At 38.3% G+C, this 19,893-nt stretch overlaps 1 protein-coding gene across 1 annotated transcript; it reads right to left on the reverse strand.

Annotated features, from left to right (window-relative positions):
* Positions 1–521: 521 nt before the first annotated feature.
* On the reverse strand, positions 522–14,989 carry LOC109041171 (lysosome-associated membrane glycoprotein 5). Its single transcript, XM_019057404.2, has 8 exons — positions 14,833–14,989; positions 12,368–12,498; positions 11,149–11,254; positions 10,517–10,635; positions 8,606–8,722; positions 7,740–7,827; positions 5,700–5,897; positions 522–4,826 (listed from the first exon to the last, which is right to left on the reverse strand). Exons 1-8 carry the CDS (start codon positions 14,867–14,869, stop codon positions 4,666–4,668), a joined length of 957 nt encoding a protein of 318 aa, XP_018912949.1. The 5' UTR covers positions 14,870–14,989; the 3' UTR covers positions 522–4,665.
* Positions 14,990–19,893: the final 4,904 nt, after the last annotated feature.

Consider the following 19,893-nt stretch of genomic DNA (forward strand, 5'->3'; position numbering starts at 1 on the left):
GATTGTTAAAATTTATAGACACAGCTATAGACAATGGAGGCAAAAAGGATATGAGGGGGGGGGGGATCCTATTGATGGAAGCGCGTGGTTGCAATGGAAGGTAGGTAATAGAATAACTAACGGAAACTCACGAGACACCTAATAGTTAGTCTATCATTTTCTCCCTTAGTCTATAGTAACCAACCAATAGGATCGCTCCATACTACCTAAGTCTTCTTTGTTTATCGCTTTGTTTATCAATTTCAACAATCAGTCCGCTGAACAGCATCCGTGCGAGTTACTCTCATTGCAGCAAGATCTCTCTCTATTCCATTTAAAACATGGGCATACCCTTAAAATGTTTAAAAATATCTTATGAAGTTTCCTCTCACTATAGATGTATATTTCAAGAAAAGAGGCTCCTTAAAAATGCTATTTTATCAACTGATTTTGACAAAAAGTAAACAGTTATCCATCTGATGGAATTTTCCGTATTCTGAAATTAAAACTAACGAAGTTTAAGAAAAAAAAAACAAGACAAAAAAGAGCATAAATCTTTATCCTCTTGATTTTTAATGAACAAATATTGATAAATATTTCAGAAAAATAATAAAACAAACCTTAAAATACATGTATTTTTTTTTAAAAAATTGTCTTTTCAATAAAAGCAAAGGAATTAAAGTACACAGAGTAGAGGATATACTTATGGGAACAAAAAGTAAATTAGTGGAAGACAGCACATTTAGTGAGTAGCACAAGAGATAGGTAATTAGTTTCGTTTAAGTATCTAAAAGCTACGTTAACAAGAAAATATCCATTGGTTTTGATGTTGAAATGGAATCAAATGGATTTGGAGTGGTGCACTCTCATTTTCCACGGTAAGTCATGCCAACTTTTACGCAAGTTTCTCGTACACCTCATGTGACTTGGCTGCATTTTTAAAACGTAGGACGTGATGAAAATTAAGTGGTAGTAAGTAACAATGCTTATGACACATACTTATTATGAATAATAAACGGAATCCGTGACATTAATGTCTCATTAATTCATTTTTGTAGTTTGAAATCTAGTGGCTGATTAGATTTAAAAGACTGGAAGGAATTTTTCTGTAATTTTTGTTTTTCGTTATTTTATTGTTGAATGATTAAAACAGACATTAAAATGCTGTTTGATCCATATCGGTAGCTTAAAGCAGGAGGGGTCATATCTGTACGTATTTGTGTCGAGATGCCAGGGGGCTCTGCCCCCTGGCCGCTCTCTCTGAATTTGTCACGCTCACAGAGGCCTCTCTAAACGAAGTGCGGAGATAAATAACCCAATTTTACAAAAATGTCAGTTACAAACCTCTAACTCTAAGCAATTGATAAATGTATTACCAAAAATGAAAGCCAAAGGTGTTAAACTCCGCATTTAAATATCCAAGAACAGCAAATAATTTAAACCAAGTCACAGAAAAAATAACATGATCATGGTTGATTCCAGGCACAATCAAAACCAACGACCAATATTACAGTAGAGGTAGAGGACTTTTCTATCCCTTAAATAGTGCAATGGAATGCAATTTTTGAAATAATACTACTATCACGAAAGAAGTTATTATATTTTCATTTAGAGAGGACGAAAGTTGCAACTTTGAACGTAGCATTTGGCTGGGCTTGAAATCAACCACGTGCAAAGCATATAAATTAAATATAACTTTTCCTCGATGAATTAAATCCTAATTTTGAGGCCTCCGTTGACATAGATTGCGACTTTCGAAAATTGAAGTTTAAAGTTCTTATTTCTCAGAAACTGTTGTAAATTGTTGTGTTTGTTAAATTTTAAGACCATAATCTTTCCGCATTGACCAATAACGACTGAGATTCAAAATGCGCCATTGAAAGTATCATTTTACTTTCGTAACTGTAATTATTGTACCTCAGAAGAACGAGGATATTCCCTTTAAGTGCACCAACAATAACTTTGCGAATGAAATTTTACTGAGACTAAATCGCATTATAGTTCTTCTTGCCTTTTGATATATCATAATTTTTTTCATTCTGAAACTTACAATGACCGAAATCAAAAGAAAAAGGTATTACTTAACTTCATTTAACTTTACATGCGCCTCTAGAAACGCCTAAATATCATTAAACATTCATACTTTTTGGAGACATAGGAACTTTATATTTTTCCTCTTGAAAAGCATTCAATTAATTTAATTTGCCTAATCTTTTTGAGATGATAAAATTGACAGGTCTAACCTAAACTGTCAACGAAAGCAAGAGAACAAATACGATTTTCCTTGGGAAAAACTGCAAGTAAAGAGAAGAGCAAAGTACCGAATGCAGTGAAGTATAACCAGAATAGGAGTGCTAAACTTTCATCAATTGCTACTAACTTAAAAAATCAAAGTTTAAAGTCAAAAGAAGGATTTTCGAGCCTCCTAAGATCCTTTGAAATTGTTCATAGGTTTCAATTTGTAAATGAGAGGATATCTCTATTATGACAATCACAATTTTATTATAAAATATGAAGTTTTTTAATAACAGTAAAAAAAATTCAACTTTTAAAACCATAACTCTTGAACATTCAACCTTTATATTATTTAATTTTTTTCTTGGATTTTAATTTTTTTCTAAAACCATAACCATTAATTAATGAAACTGCATGGTTTAGTAGATATATATACAATATATGGGATGTTAACAATTGACTACATTTTATCATACAATTTAACTAAAAGAACAGATTGAATTGCTTAAACATTAAGTGATATTAGTCTTTTGATCTTGCCATAATAGCAGCATGATAGGGGTATTATGGAAGATTTTACTTAATAGATTCAGATATGTTTTGATAAGTACAATGATGTACTGTGAGATTAAGTACCAATATTCGAGTTCCAATGGAAGAAGTTTCAACTGTCCGAAGCTTTTACTCGTTTATACTTCGCGTTTTTTCATTTGATTTTCATCATTGGTTTTACCTATTACAGTTTTTGTGGGCGTATCTTATGATAGCACTTTTTCATGAAACAATCGTTTAACTACCAACTTCATAAACTATTATTAGCTTTCCATTATTACGATATACTTTTATCGGTCTATATTCCATTCGAATTCGTTAAATGTTGATCCATAGTGAGTCGGACAGTCGAAATGAAACTCGATAGAATAACGTAAAAATTACAAAAGTTATTCGTCGATTTCACTACTCGATATGCAGATGGAAATTACAAGCAAGTGAACTGTGATGACGGTAAAATTATTCAGACCATTTTCGAGCTGCAGATCGACTCTTCCTAACGGCTGGCTCAAATTTTTAGAGGAAACAATAAAACACGGTATATACAGACCGTTTCTAAATCCGTCGTGATCTTGTGAATATTCAAGCCGTGACCAGGACAACAATGAATATTCCGCATTATCGGCGATAGAAGATACGGTCATTGCACTTTTAAGCTATAATGAAGGACTCCTTGGTTTTGAACCTTAAGATATCAATGATAAAAATCCACAGGGATCTCATCTACCCGCTCTGCTTCTTTTCATTGCCTACCGAAAGCTTTATCCCTCGTAAAAATACAGGAAAAATTATCCTAATAATAAAAAATTACAACCTTGAATGAAGTAAATTCAGATCCAGGTAGTTTCCTCTTTTACTTGCATTTCGGATTTTGAGTATAATGTCACATGGAAGTTGCCTTGAAAAACCACCCACTTAAGCTAAAAAATAAGAATGGTAGCACATTCACCTATTTCCTGCGCAACCCGTTTGAAAGGTATGCGCACAGTGACAAGTATTTGACTTTTAGCGCTGAAAAAAACTTTTGAACAGATTTAAAGACAAAATGAAATTGATTTTCAGACCATTATGATCTGCAAAGCATTATTTTGTTGGTAAGCATGACTGTTTGCTCAGTTAATTTTTACGCATCTCTCAGTTGATGACTGAAATATTAGGCATTGATGCTCTATTTTTGTCACTATACTCAAAATCCGAAAATATTTACATGATGACAATACTAAACTGAGTACATGGGTCAGTTGCATTCGTTATAAATTTAGTTTTTACTCTCCTTGAAACTTCAACATAAAAAATGGCAAGATCTGTCCAAGCGCGGAGTCTAAATGTTTGGGGCACGGCATCAGCCAGAATGAGCCTTCCTACATTTTAAGTTGCCTGATATTTTCTTTATCGCCTCGAAACTTTTTGCAAATTCCTCAAAACTATAATCAAGAACATATCCGCAAAATTTAACGTAAGAATATTGCATAATTTCCTGATAGCAAAAGATAACATGGGCGAAAATTACCCAATTCCCGATTCAGTTTGAGGGTGATTTTGGTTGGTGATTTTGTAAAATATCAAACAAAATCTCAGCTGCCGACAAACACGGTGGACCACACGCACCATGCTTTCTTTCATTCTGGTTTTATTAGTAATATACCCTCAGCAATCACTGTAAATGTGTGCACAACTGATTGCAAGAAGGAGGAAGCTACGGTGTATGTTATCTCGAAAGATGAAGTTCATCGCCGTATTTTTCAAAGGGCAAAATATTCGATTATTGGATTGAAAACCTAGCCTTTGACAGATATCTACTTTTTTGCGGTTTACCTATAACCATCAAAACACAATTCTGTAACTAACGCAACTGAACCACCACATGGTTGTTTTTGACACTGATGGTTGATTTCCATTTTATTCCATTGTGTCGTATTCGACCTTCTTGATGACAAAGTACCGGTAGATGGAATATCCAGCGATGGTGCAAAGAGTGGTACCAGCCAATAGACTGCCTACCACTAATGGTGCTGTCTCACTTCGGTAAGTCCCTGCGCCGATTGCTGGACATTGATGCGCTGTAATAGAGAATAAAATCGATTAAGGTATGATATTTATTTCACTTTCAGGAAATGGTTATTCCTTTCTCCTTGTCAACGCACAAAACACTATGTTTGAACAAAAATACCACACACTATTGAAATCTCGGAGTAGATTTCGACGTATAATTATATCTACCCCAGGGTCTACATAGCGCTCAAAAAACCCCTAGTGATATAAAAATTGAACGAAATCTATTCTTTGTCTGAGGAACGAGGTGATTTAATAATAGATCCTTGATTTGATTGCATTGAACCGCCAGGCTAACCATCCTGCAAAGTTCTGACAAATTATCTCGAAAGGTCTTAGCCAACGTACCCTAGCATGCAGACCAAAAGGGCGAATTCATCTGCATATTTACCTACTAATAATTTTACACAAAGCTTAAGGTATTCTCTTCTTTGTTAATCAGAAAATAAGTTATTGAACCCGGCGCATTTGAAAAGTTATCTACTTTTCTCACACGCAAAAGAAGTCTAAAAACTATACGGTTTCAACTATTTTCCTGGCTGATTTTGGTGCCAGATGGAAGGTGTGGTTATACCTGCCTGTGTTAGAGCAGAGTCAACTTGGATAAAGTTAATTCAACTAAATTTCTGTCTGACTCTTAGCTGATGCAATCAAACCTCTGGCTAGTGCCAAATTAGCCAGGCATTAGTTGAAATTATTATTTTGTCCGTGTTGTTTTTTTCTAAACAATAAAAACATTTTAGGGGTGAATAAAAAACAACCCGGAAGATCCAGTGCATGGAAATCGAGGAGACACATCCAGGTCTGCTGCATTTTATTTTCATTTTTCTTCTTCTTTCTCTTTTCCCTCAAATTGAAAGATGACTTGAGAGAATACTCACGCGGGCCAAATTCGTCGTTCTTGAAGATGAAAGGCTGAATCCTGAATGCTCGGAGGAGAACTGAGGCAGAGATATCCTTCTGAGACTCACTGCTTAAGGCCACTTCGATGTCATGGTTGCATGTGAACGATTTGCCCACGGGTGTGGGGAACAACAATGAGCTATGCGACCGCGGAGTGCTGAGTAACACTGTTCGTGCTATAAAAGAAAAATAACATAATAATCAGTAGAAATAATAAAATGTTTATGCGGTAAAGTCAGGAGAAAGGGCCACGGAAAAAAAGGCACGGGGTTGTTGGATGATATGGTCAATGGGCATTTTCAATCGACTGCGGTAGTACCCAAAAACCATCAAGTGAACGTGCCGGAGGGGAGGGGTGCATAAGACTCGTGTTGGACGTATATTTTTTGCGAAAGCCCCGTCAACACTCCTAGCAAAAGTCAACAGAACTTTGCGCGACAGTTAAGTTCCTTAAACCTATCTCTGTGAGAACAAGGCCTTATCCATTTGTACTAAATGCACGTAAAAATTATGCAAGAACAAACATAAATGTGGTTTAATAGTTTTAACTTCCGCCAGCGCCGCGCTGACCGCACTGTGTTTGACGCAATGCGTGAAGTATTTATGAAGTCTAGTAGGCGCCATGCGTTTCACGCTGACCGCACTGTTTTTGACGCAATGCGTGAAGTATTTATGCAGTCTTGTAGGCGCTATGCGTTTCACGTTGGCCGCTGCTGACCGCACTGTGTTTGACGCAATGCGTGAAGTATTCATGCAGTCGCGTAGGTGCTAATATGTGTTACATGCCGACCGCCACGCTGAGGACTTCTCCTTTTCATATAAAGTCCTCGTCAATATTGCTCTCTGGGCCGCACCGCTCCATGCCGAATTGCGTGTTTGGTTTCTCTCTTAACTCGACCAATTTAAAGTGCTGTCTCTTGTGTCACCGAAAGACGACATATTCTCATTTCCTGAGAGTAAAGTCATTTCTAATTTTGTCGTTTATCGGTAATACAAGAGACAGCACCTTTAATTAGTCGAGTTCAAATAGAAACCAAACACGCAATTTGGCCTGGAGTGGCGCGGCGGAGAGAGCAATGATGACGAGGACTTGAGATGAGAAGGAGAAGCCCTCGGCGAGGCAGTCGGCATGTAACAAATATTAGCGCCTACAATACTGCATGAATACTTCACGCATTGAGAAATGTACGTAGACGTGGTTCAAAAGTTGGACATTATTTGTTTAACATTTTTTTATAATATGTCTTGATATGAGCCTATGGGTGAATCCAATAAACTAGCTGAAATATAAGCATTCAGACCATTTGAAAGTAAATTATTTAAATTGCTTATTTGACACCATACTTTTTTTTTTTAAATTGAGGTCAATAAGTACTAACTAACTAGCAAGTAGCTCTTATAGCGCTTCTGTGAGCTCTGCAACACCCAACCGCCACTGATAGTGATCCTGCCAGCGGGGCGATTATTGAAATGATATCGACTGTATGTCGCCGCTTTGTCGTGTCGCGCCATCGACTAAGCGGCGACATACAGTCGATATCATTTCAATAATCGCCCCGCAGAGCTACTCCGGCAGATCGCATCTCCTCATTTCCTGCCTTATTCCCTCAATCCACGATTTGGTAGGGCGTCCTCTACGCTTTCTGCCAGGGGGACCCAATCCAGAACCTTCTTAGGCAACCTCCGCATCCTATCATCTGGCATCCGTTGCACATGACCATACGAGACAAGCTGTTTTGTGAAAATGTCATGCACTCTGTTGTTTTTGACGCCCATAATTCCGAACGTGATCCTCTCTCGACACTCCGGCCGATCTGCGGCAGTAGTTCATTTCGGTTGCCTTAAGAATGTCCTGGAACCGTTTCTTCAACTGCCACACCTCGCTGTCATAGGTTAATATGCTTTTGATGATGGAGTTATAAATTCTCTTTTTGTTAACTTTGGATACTGTCTGTTCCCACAGAATACCATTCATCATCCTAAGTCAATAAGTTAATTAATTTATTTTGTCAACTTACGTGGAATCTTAATGCGTTTGAAGTGTCGATCACTTGTGTTGAATCTGAGTTCCATTGTTCCTACAAACCAGTGCTCACCACCAGGAGTCTGAAAAATGTTTACAAAATTGTAAAATCGATGTCCTAAATGGAGATAACCCTTAATGTAGTACAAATAATCCGCGTTTGTGACCGTTAATGGAAGAAAGTAATCTAGTCCACGGAGGAAGTATTTTCAACTAACAATTTTTCACCAGTTTGGTTGAGCATTGAAATTACAGATTTTGTTGAAGAACTTTGTCTAGTATCCTGAAGAACGAGAGTTCATTTTCAGGGCAAACGGAGGGCATACACATTAATGCAGCAAAGCATATGGTAAGCTTGTGCCTTAAACATCACAATTTGGAATTTGAATGAATTTTTTCAAAACTGTGATTTGATCTGTCTAAACACATACTGTATGCAGGCAGTAAAGAATTTTCGTGCGGTAAGTAGTGTGAAGAAAGGAAAATCATGGACGAACATGGACACATATATTTAACGGGCTGAATGGCACGGATTACATCTTTCCAAAAAAGTCCTTAAATTTTGACGTGAAATTGGCCAGTTGTGTCTATTCTCATTAATTTTGATCCAGCTAATAAATGTTATTTCTCAGTGAAGTTTAGTTCAACAGCAAACGCACGTAACAGCGTATACCCTCTTTTAGTTTAAATTTTGTGACGAAAAAGAAGAAGAAGAAATTATAATAGCAGAGGGTGAAAAAAGATAAAGAGATAAGAAAAATAATAATAAGAAGACGATAAGGAAGCAGGAGAAGGAGGAGAAAAAGGAGAGAAAAGAGGAAATCGAGAAAAAGAATAAAAAAGAGGAGAAGATATCTTTACCTTAGCAAAGTAAAAGCTGAATACGAACGTGTCCCATCGCAAAACTAGCTTAGCTTCGTCTTCGTTAGAACAATCGCCGTCAATGGAAACCATTTCCGGGAGGTAAAGAGATGATTCCTGAAAGAATTTAATTAAAATTTTCAACAATGATTGTAGAAACACATTCGTAAAATTCATTATTAAGACCAACGTTTCGGTATTTCAACGTAGATAGCCAATTTTCATTGGATCTCTACGTGGAAATATCTCTAAACCTAACTCGAGGTAATTTCAGTAGTATTCTTTTGTAAATCATTGCGGTTTATAGTCACAGCACTATCCCCTCCTTTTTGGCTCAGAGAGGACGAAAGTAATCATAGAAATAATTTGACTTGATGATATGTTTATGGAGTAACGTTTCTCCCAATGACTTTGGCTTCATGAAACTGACTCAGAAGCTCTTTTCAGTTCAAATGGAGCTTTATGAAATGTTCTAGAAAAGTGTTAAAAACTTTAGAACACTCTTTTTTTTGTAAGGAATAACAGAGCTTAGGATAATTTTACGCGAAGAACAGTTGGACCGCATTCAGCAGAGCAGGGCCGGATTTACCTACTTGCCGCCCATGAGCCGCCTGTATTTTGCCGCCCTCTTCTAATTCATTTTGAATTATCAATAAAAACCATCAAGTGAACGTGCAGCGGGGTGGGGTGCATAAGATGCGTTTACTCGTATTGAACAAATTTTTTGTGAAGCCCTGTCAACATTACTAGCAAAAGTTCACGAAACTTTGCGCGGAAGTTAAGTTCCGTAAACCTACCACTGTGTGAACAAGGCCTTCCATTTATAAGAAATGAACGAAACAATTATGAAAGAACAAACTGACCGCGCTGTGTTTAACGCACATTCCTACAGTCATGTAGGTGCTATGCGTTTCACACCGACCGTTGCTGAAAGCACTGTGTTTGACGCAATGTGTGAAGTATTTATGCAGTCTTGTAGGCACTATGCGCCTCACGCCGACCGCTGCTGACCGCACTGTGTTTGACGCAATGCGTGAAGTATTCATGCGGTCTTGTAGGCGCTATGCGTTTCACGCCGACCGCTGCTGACCGCACTGTGTTTGACGCAATGCGTGAAGTATTCATGCGGTCTTGTAGGCGCTCATATGTGTTACATGCCGACCGCCGCGCCGCCGTCGAAGGTTTCTCCTTTTCATCTCAAGTCCTCGTCATCATTGCTCTCTGCGTCGCGCCGTTCCAGGCCAAATTGCGTGCTTGGTTCCTCTTTTTACTCGACTAATTAAATGTTGTCTCTTATATCACCGAAAGACGACAAACTTAGAAATTAATATACTCTCAGGAAGTGGAGATTTTGTCGCCTTTTCTCGTTTGTAATTTTTTTTTCTAAATCCGATATTTTTTTACACCTACATTTCAAAAAATTGCAAAATTTGCCGCCATGGGCCGCGAACCATGTGGCCACCCCCTAAATTCGGCCCTGCAGCAGAGAGGAACCAAGCCACATCTGCTACCACCAAATTTGACTGAGTAATTTAAGTTTTTATTAGAGAACGTTCGTGCTGATTCCATCAAACATTTCAAAGAATTTGCTTCGTACTATACAGAAAACTGATCGAAATTTCCACAAAAATTCGGACAATCGTTTCATGTAAAAAATTAAATTTGGCAACAGCTGATATAGCTTGGTTCCTTTCTGCTTAACGTGGTCCACTTTCTGTCGAATCAATAGAAATTCAGTCGATGATTCCCGGACGAAAATTTTCGTTGAACTAAAAAGAAATCTCTCTGTTTCAAATGATATTCGTTATTTGAAAGAGATTCCACGTCACTCTAAAGAGATTTCCGGTTGACTCAACAAGAATTCTTGTCAGGGAATTATCCGATGGAAAATTTTTCTCTGTGCACCATTACCTCTTCGACTTTGTCAGTAGTTTGATATTTGAACGTAATATCAGCATCAACCTCGAGAAGTATGCAAGCGCCTCCATCTTCATTATTGAATCGGTACAAGAAGGTCTCCGTTGGTTTCTCTGCAAAGGTCAAAGGTGAGTCATCAATATAGGAAACTGTACTTGGTAATTACGGTATCATGAGGTACGGTTACATAAATGTACACCAGAATTATAAGATCATAGTGGAGATTTACGCTATTACAGCCCTGAAAAATTTACTAATCTACTCGAAATTTATAATACTGCATACTAAAGAATTTTGTAATTAATCAAAAACTCAAATTCTATGTTTTCGACCCAACTTGACAGAAATCATTGATTTGCTTCCGTCTACTGCGGTCATTTTCCCCTCAGACAAGTTAAAAACGATAAAAATAAGGAAGTAAATAAAATAATGAATAAAAGATGGGAACAGAAAAAATATTATAGGGAAAAAAACGAATTTACCGTAATCAGGAGAAAATAAAAAAGGCACCGTGTCCGTCAAACAGATAAGATAGCACTTTAAAATAGACACTTTATGAAAGTTTCGGAAGTTGCATGCACTTGAAATTTTAGAAAACTTTCAAGTAATGCCTCAGTTTTACTCACCTGTGGTTGTTGTGGTTGTCGTTTTTTCGGGTCTTTCTTTTTTTCGCTCAGGTCTCCTCGTTGTGGGCGGGGCCTCCGTTTTTAAAGCACCTACATTCAGCTGAAACTAGAACCGATAAGAAACCATTTCAAAAAAATGTTCAAAGAGGTGTCATAAAGTTTGTCAATGCAAAGCTGCAGCTCACAAAGTAAATCTAATTTAAACCGATGAAAACGCCTGAAAGCAACTCTTCGTGCTCTCCGGACGTGTATGTTGCATACGCTGTGGATTGAAGGCGCATATATCTTTTGGAAACAATGTATCATGGCAGAAGAACGTGTGTACCTTGGGACAATGTTTTTTACAGAATTCTTTCACAAATACTATCAAGAACTTAACCTTAAAATTTGAGGTGCATGGGTAAAACATTTTTTAGTTTATAAGGTTTTAAGTTCCAAAAAACTAGGAAAAAACTTGGTGGAATTACGGTGTTCTTGCTTAGCATGGTAGCATACATAGCCATCAAGCGAATAGCCCCACCCTCCTGCCTATATCCAGGAGATTCCTTTTTGTTCGTTTGTTGGACTTTCGAAATATTGAAATTATATCGAGATGTGACGTCACACTACATGCGTCTATGAGCAGCAACTCGCGCATTTTAGGAACGCTTGGTGTTATCCCTAAATGCGCTTTAAAACAATCGATGTATTTATCAAAGCAGGAGAAAATAGATCGAAATTTATCGAAAATCGGTTATTAAAAATGGATTCAAATAAAGGTAATGTTGTCAGTTTCCGAGAATAATTTCTTAAATTGGCTATAGAGTCCCTTTATACTGAGAGTTAAGATAACCCCCCATGGAGTCACAAGCGGGAATGAAGATTACACAAATTGAAAGTTTTTCGTAATCTTTGATCGGCCCATTCTCAAATTCCTTTCTCCATTCTTTCTCTCATTCCGTTTGTGCCTTACCGAACCCGTGATTCCTCGGTCCATTCCAGATTATAATCTTCGCAATTGGTGAAATCGTAATCTTTATTACCGTTTGTGACACTGTGGAGGCCTAAAATACGGGAACCAAGCAGAAATGGATTCATTGTCTTGGTTCTCAGTATAAAGGGTATCTAGATTAAAATAAAGGTGAAGCAGTATTGTCAGTTTCCGAGGATACTTTCTTAAATTGGCTCATGCGCAAGTAACCTTTAGCCTTTTTTAAAATATCTTGATTTAGGGGGTTACCTTCGGCGTGGGCTGAACATCATCTTTGATTTGATCCTCTGTGATTGGATATTCTGTCGTCGTCGTCGTTGTGCTCCGCATTTTCACTTTCGTGATGTTTAGTCCGTGGCCTATCGAGATGCATGCTGTCGCTGTGAAAGAATATAAATTGATTAAATACAATTCATGCCATCAATCTGCAAGAAAATAACTACGATTTCAAAATAAAGTCACAACACAATTAAACCTTCCTGTGTTTATGGTTACTTTGGGTTACTTTCAGTTGCTTATTTTTCAGTCAAATTAACCAATTTCGACAATATTTGTGGTGAAATAGACCGTGGCGTTAGGTCACTCTGAGGTATCTTAGAATGAAGAATGTTTCCTGCTGAACCGAACATATTTATTCTAAAAGGACCTGTGTCAAGCGCAATCCCTATGCACGTAGTTCCTTTTTGCATACATACGTCCAACTGATGTACGCGTATTGTTTCTGTCGACGACATTCAAAGGTCGCGACTTGCTAGCGGCTGGCGCATTAGACAATCATCAATTTGATCTAGGTTTAATCTTTCAGCCATGCGCCTGATTTCAGTGGGATTGAAAATTTGTATCCCAAAAATTTGGTCAATGTATCCGAGAAAAAAACCAAGCAAAAAATAATAACCGCACATTTAGGTTACTTTGTGTTCTACTTTCCACAATAACACAAAATCTCAGTTTTTCTTACTGTGTTGTTGAATATTGCCTCAAAATTTGGAGAAAAAATTGCGCGCACTATTCACACAGTAAGACGAAATACGCTGAATTTATCGTACAACATCCACGTAATTTTTGGTACCGTCATAAACTATTATAATTATTATCGAGACTGTTGCCCAGTAATTGCCATCTGTAGCACTAAAATACACATAAAGAAAATTCTAGTCAGTTCTACAGTAGATTGATACCAACTATGATATGAGATTTGCATTTCCTTTGGTAAAGCTCTCCAAAACTCCGAGCGTTTCTGCAGTGTATCGATTACACGAATACAAACAAAATAAACAAAAATCATCATAAATGAGGGCTGTTCAAAAATTACCAATCAGTTTGTTTTTGCTTCATCATACGGATCAAGCATCTCGACGGTGTAAGTCGGCAATCACATAACTCTGTTCGCGACGTCGCAGACTTCCTGTCATACTTTATTTTTTAAACGAAAAACTACTTAACGGCAATTCTTTAAAACTGCCGTGATTTTTCTTCTCTGTGCGAAGAAAATTTTGCAAAAACTTAAAAGAATTATGTCAATTTGTTCCCCCTCAAAAAAATAACATAGAGGCGGAGATTTTCAGACACCGCAAACGAGATATGTGATAACCGACTTACGCCTTCGATTTGCATATGTTACACCCCTTTGGGAAAATTACTTAGTTTGTGGACCGAGCAATTTTTCTGTCTCGTCCGTGAGCAGGTTACTTCCGATGCCCAGCCTGCGAACTGGCCGATGTTCTTGCCCAGTCTGTAAACTGGGCAGCCAGTCCGCAAAATGGTCGGTCAAAAGTCTGAAGAGAGTTTTATCTTTAGCTTATATTTTCAGTATCTTGAGCGTGTGTGTTACATATTCAAAAAAATGCAGGCGACTTTGCTTCACGCGGACTAGACTGAGTTGACTGTAGGGCCGTGATACAACTATTCGTACACCACGGATATGCATGTTGTATTTTAAAAATTGAAGGCACTTCCGCTTTTCTCACCTCTTCAGAGAAGCACATGACTCGTTAATTTTAGCACTCTGATTACGGGGTATCTGATTACGGCGAGAGTATTGCCAGTTAGTAATACGAGGCCAGAGCCAAAAATGAAATCGGTCATTCTTTTAAAGACTTCAGCGCCAGAAATGAAAACGCGGGAAAAACAGTAGAGACTGTAATAGTTATCCCGTTATAGAGGGACCATGTTTTTGAAGTGTTTAAATAGTCGCTTTTTCCTCATTGTTCCATTGAAAATTTGGCAATTTTCAGAACTTCAGTTCGGGTTCAAGGTTTAGTCAAGAATGGAGCATTGATAATTTAACATGCAAACTGAAAGAGAGTGGAAGGATGTGCTACTTATAGCTTACATTTCAGGGCTTTGAACTAAAGCGTCCAAATGTCACGCATAGTACTAACGTGTCATGAACTCACAAAGTAAGGTTATGCTAAATGAAAAACCTTTAAGTCACGCTAATCACGAGATATTCATGCATGTGTCTGACTGTTATTGATTTGCTCTAAATTTAGACTCACTGCCATCAATTTTCCACCTTTGAATTTGATGGAGTGAATTTCAAATGGTAAAAATGCCCAAACGGATCAAAGTGAGTACAACTCAGAGGCTCCTCTAACTATTCATATTCGAGATAGCCTATGGGTAAAATACGGTGTTCGATGCTCTTATGTGGCAATACCTACTGTAAGTTAAGACAAAATTGAAAAAAAGAGTGTAATTTTGGAAAAACTTACCAATGAAAAGTCCTAAACTGAGGTGTATGGGTGCCATTTCTCAACTCCTCGAGACTCCGTGCAGCACGCAGCAATCAATACGAGGGCGGGAGGGGATCTCTCTGCGCAAGGGCGCGCGATCGCCCTTACATTCCATGCGCGGCTTACCACTTTTCATCCCTTTTTGGTCGATGCATGCAGGGTGCCGTGCTCAGAGGCAGCCGCCATGTTGTTGAACATTACGTCACACAGGGGGTTGAAACTTTGATTTCTCGCGATGGAATGAATTGTTGCAGTGAGACAGCACTGTCGTTTATTGATATTTTTCTACGTTACAGTAATACTAACAATTATCTATACTTTAGTTGTTTGTACAGTCGCACCTTTTTTAGTTTTGAATGCAAAAGTATTTGAAAAGTACGACGTTTATTTTGCTCTTTACACTTTTATTTTAGTTGCGTCGTACACCCAAATTTCAAAAATGTAGATTAAATACTACGTTGCTCATATATCTTCCGTTTCAAAGCGTTCCACATTTTTTTTTATTTTGCTGGTATTTATGATATTGATATTGCAATTTTCAATTTATGGCATTCTTTTAGAACTATACACACTCCAGTTGATTGAGAAGTATTTAATTAGGCTGTGTTATCGTTCTCAAAATGCAAGTTCTCTCTCCTCTGACGATATCCGTTCGCACGAAACAGACCCTCTGATTTTGAATAATTCAAGTACACAAATATCATTTCACGTCCATGTCTGGTCGCTCATTACGGACTTGAATTTGTCACCTCCAGGGAAGAACTACTTTTCATTTTTCTTTTTCAAAGAGGCAAAAATGAAAATACAACTCCTTCGTGAGTTTAAAAATTACAATAATCCGATATGATATTTTCGGGACAAAAGGTAATGTCTACCAAAATTGGTAGAGTCATTTAGGAGGGGATTATGTTTGCGTCCGACAGAAGTACAAATGTATTTACCACACTTATTTTCACATGTGAGCTGCAAGAAGGCTGTCTCCGATGTTCTGGTCAATATTTTGGCATTGCTTGTCCCACCGAGCTACCAACATGGCGTTGTCACAGCAAAATCATGTTGCGTTGAGGCACTTGTGATTCCGCGTGTAATGGCATGACTATTGATGACGTCAAGCGGGTACGCTACCAACTGTGGGTCTCATCGCGGGTGTCCTCACGTGGGCTGCGAAGACGGTGATAACCTTTTAACTCCATCCACGCTTTTTTCCACGATTGCTCATCTTCTTCACGACGTGTCCCTTTTAACGACGCTCTTAAAGTCAGAGTGTTTATTCGCGTTGATAGCTGACGGCTAAAAAAACACTCCTTATTTTTGATGTTGGAAAGATGTAACACCAAGTCACATATGGGTTATCCGCACCTATATCTTTGGAATGAGCAACGGTATCTATATAAAATCAGCCCTCCTGAATTTTTTTTGATCTTAAGGGAAGGGACGTCAAGCGTTATGAAGTATTACAACAGGGGAGGGGGGGTAGTTCTTTATGCCGACGAGTACGTCATGTAATTTATGAACGCTCCCTGAGTATCGTACTCATCACGATTAAAACCTCCCAAGCTCACGGTTTTTTCATCGCGATGGGTCTCATTTTTGATTCTGCGGTTCTTAGTTCCTCCTGGTTGCAGAATGTTGAGGTATCCACTCCAAAAACACATTTTCGTAATCAACCAATTTGTTAAGATGATTGATGCAGCTCAGAGACAATTCTGTGTTTCGCTCACTTGTCTCGTCGATATGCACATACGTTCAAGCGCATTGCATTCAAATGGCACATCGGCTCAACAACAAGATGGCGGAGAGGAGCGTAACATTTTTATATAAGGATACCTTTGATGATTCTGATGTCTAAGCATGGAGGTCGATAATCGCTTTTCTTTAATTTATTTTTTAGCGGTAGTGCGGTTTCATCAAAATCGATGTTTGAAATTTTGGTGAGCGAGTTGTTCCATTTCAACGTTGCTCATCTTCGTCTGGAACTTAAAAACGCGCTCACACAGAAAACAGCTGGGACCGAATTTTGTCGGCTCTCTCCCGAAGAGGTGCCACATCCATCGATAAGTCCAAACCCCAACACCAACCAATCAGAAGCGCCTAGCCGGACTTACGTGAAGTTGAGACTCGTGCCAAGTATATTTAAGACCGAATTTTTTCGGTCCCTGATCACTTCTCTAATAAGTGCGTATTATAGCTTGCCCGCTTGTTTTTAAACAACATTTAAATTTATTCATTTTTTTTTTTTTTGAAAAAAAAAAATGGTGATTGATGAGACACACCGGGACAAAAATTATCAAAGAGGTTCGGGACTTCAAATAAAATTCGCTTAGTGGCAGCTCAGAGGTTGCACAAAAGTACCAAACCTCTGAATAAAATTCGCCTGATGTGGACGGTGATTTGGCAAGGCGGAAGCTATCGGTCGGACACGAACCCGGTGCAAAACACCCGGGCAACATCCGATGTTTTGATAACGGCTCCTCCGCTCCCGGTTGATGACTCGAACCCGTTCGACATCCCTTCGGCCTCCGTCCCTGGCGCGACCCGCGATCCGCGACTCCCCGCGCCCACGGATTGGCAGCTCGCCATCTGTCGCGCCGCTTCCCACTGCAATCGTTAAAGTGCACACGTCACCGTGACGTCACGCCCGGCTCCACGCAACAACGTTGGCGTCGCGGTTGCAGCCTTTAATGGACTGACGCAGCGATGACGTCGACAGGGCGCTTACGATTCCACAGATGAAGATAAATAAAGTCTATGAGAGAGCCCCCGGCCGCTTTGTGAGGAATCGCCCACGCGTGCTTTTTGATGTGCTTTTACAATCTTTTCAGCCGCTATCACACCTACGACCCTCCGACTGTGCACTCTGACCGAGTGCGCATGCGCGTAGCTTGTATTTTTATACTGAGAGTTAAGACAACAACCCCTCATGAAGTCACAAACGGGAATAAAGATTACACATATTGAACCTTTTTCGTAATCTTTTACGAATAAAAAAAAGCACGAGGTTTTTGGAGGATATGGACATTTCCAACTAATTGCGGTAGAACCCCTATTACTTTCGGTAGTGCCCCAACTGATTGTGGTAGTACCCCAATAAATTAGGTTACTAACCCAAATGTTGCGGTACAACCTCAACTTGAGTTGCGGTATAGCTCCAATGATTTGGAAATGTCCATATCATCCATCGAATTGGGATAGTAGCACCATTTTAGGGGATAACCCCTTACACTTATTCCTAGGTCCATTCTAGATTATAAGCTTTGCAATAGGTGAAAATGTAATCTTTATTTCCGTTTGTGACCCTAAAAACTCTCGAGGCCTAAAATACGGTAACCAATCAGAAATGAATTCACATTGTCTTAACTCTCAGTATAAAGGGACTCTAATTGTACCGTCCGCAGTGGACCAATAGTGACTCTCTATGTTTCCCACGGCTATCGAACAGAATGTGGGAGAAATAAAGTCACCGGACTAAATACAAAGGATATAAGATTAAGAATAACCACAACATACGTCATTATACTAATTATACGTAAGATACTATTTACGAGGTTTTATTTTGCGTTGAATGTCATTTTAATGATTTTATACCTTCGGTTTATGAAACAATATAACCCTGTGTAAAAAAAAAGTGTCTAGATGTGCTTGATCGATGCCCTTCATATACGGACTTTAGCCCATAGATGTCCAAGCCGCCTGACACAGTCCGCACTGACGCTGGCACTGACTCGATTTTCGACCTCCCCCGCGGGCCCAGGCGTTCCTGGGCCCGCGGGGGAGGCTCCCCAGAGAAGGGGGATGCAGGAGCCCTCCCCCCTCCCCTCCGGCGAAATTTAACCCGGTTTAGACGCAGTTTCTAGGTAACAAAGTCGAATCTAGGTAAGTACTTGTTAATTTGACCCACCTTTAGTCACACTTATCTCAAAAATGATTTGAGCTACAGACTTAAGATTTGACAGATGTACATAAGCTACATTAGAGATTAGCTGGAATTAGAAAAATAAATGTTTAATATAATTTTCTCAATTATAAAATGAAATGTATGAAAATTGTTGGTGGAAAGTTTACTTTAAAAATTGCTACTTTATTCATTACTTTTGGAGCTTTCAAAATAACTTTTAAATCAGATGGTACACTTAGTTCTAACTCCAAAGACATAACTTGAGTTACCTACTAAACAAGTCGAAAACGATTTTTGAGGATAGTTCTCTACATTCTTGAGGTAAGTTTGACAAAAGTTGAATGGAAAATAATTTTTTGGAAATACAAATGAGAAAGAGAATTTCTAGATAAAGTTCATCTTACTAGAGGTTAAAATTCCTAAAAAATAAATGATCCCCAGGCTTTATAGGTTTTACTATAATATTTGCATCTTACATTCTTTTTTTGGTTGATTTTTGTCAGGCTGTCATCTTTGTAGTCTATACTTCAATACTTAAAATATCTACAGAAATTTTCATAATGATTCCGTCATCCACATTGATATGAAGAGCAGAGGTGCAAATTGTTCTCGACCGCGCGGTCGCGCCCAAATTATGGAGGTGCCCTAAAAATTGTGGAAGCTGAGAATTTTTTAATTTTTTTTTTTTTTTTTTTTTTTTTTTGAGGGGTCTTTAGATTTTCAACTCTTGTGGAATAGTACAACTAATAAATTGTTTCACTAAACAGAAAAGTTTAGTTTTGCAAACAGGCAAATGTGCACAATATCATGATAAACGTTTTTTTTTAGAATAAACTTTCTTACATTGTGATCATTCTTTTCAGAATTTGGTTGTAATAATTATTTCACTAATCATTGTTTATTTGAGCCTTTTAAATTTACATATACTTTAAATTTTCTTGATGCACTGTGATATGGTGTTGAGGATATTAAAGGCCTTGATACTCTCAGGGTTTTCTGAATAAAATGAGAACAATTTTCTGGCTTTTTTTTCGCCATCAAACAGCTACTGACACGCTTGGAAAAGGAGTACTATCTAACGTTAATCTTTAAATGCCACTGGAAAAAAAGTAGCCTGAAACATATCAAAATCAGCTTGAAACAAG

Source organism: Bemisia tabaci, chromosome 1 (assembly GCF_918797505.1).
Source record: "Bemisia tabaci chromosome 1, PGI_BMITA_v3".
NCBI lineage: Eukaryota > Metazoa > Arthropoda > Insecta > Hemiptera > Aleyrodidae > Bemisia > Bemisia tabaci.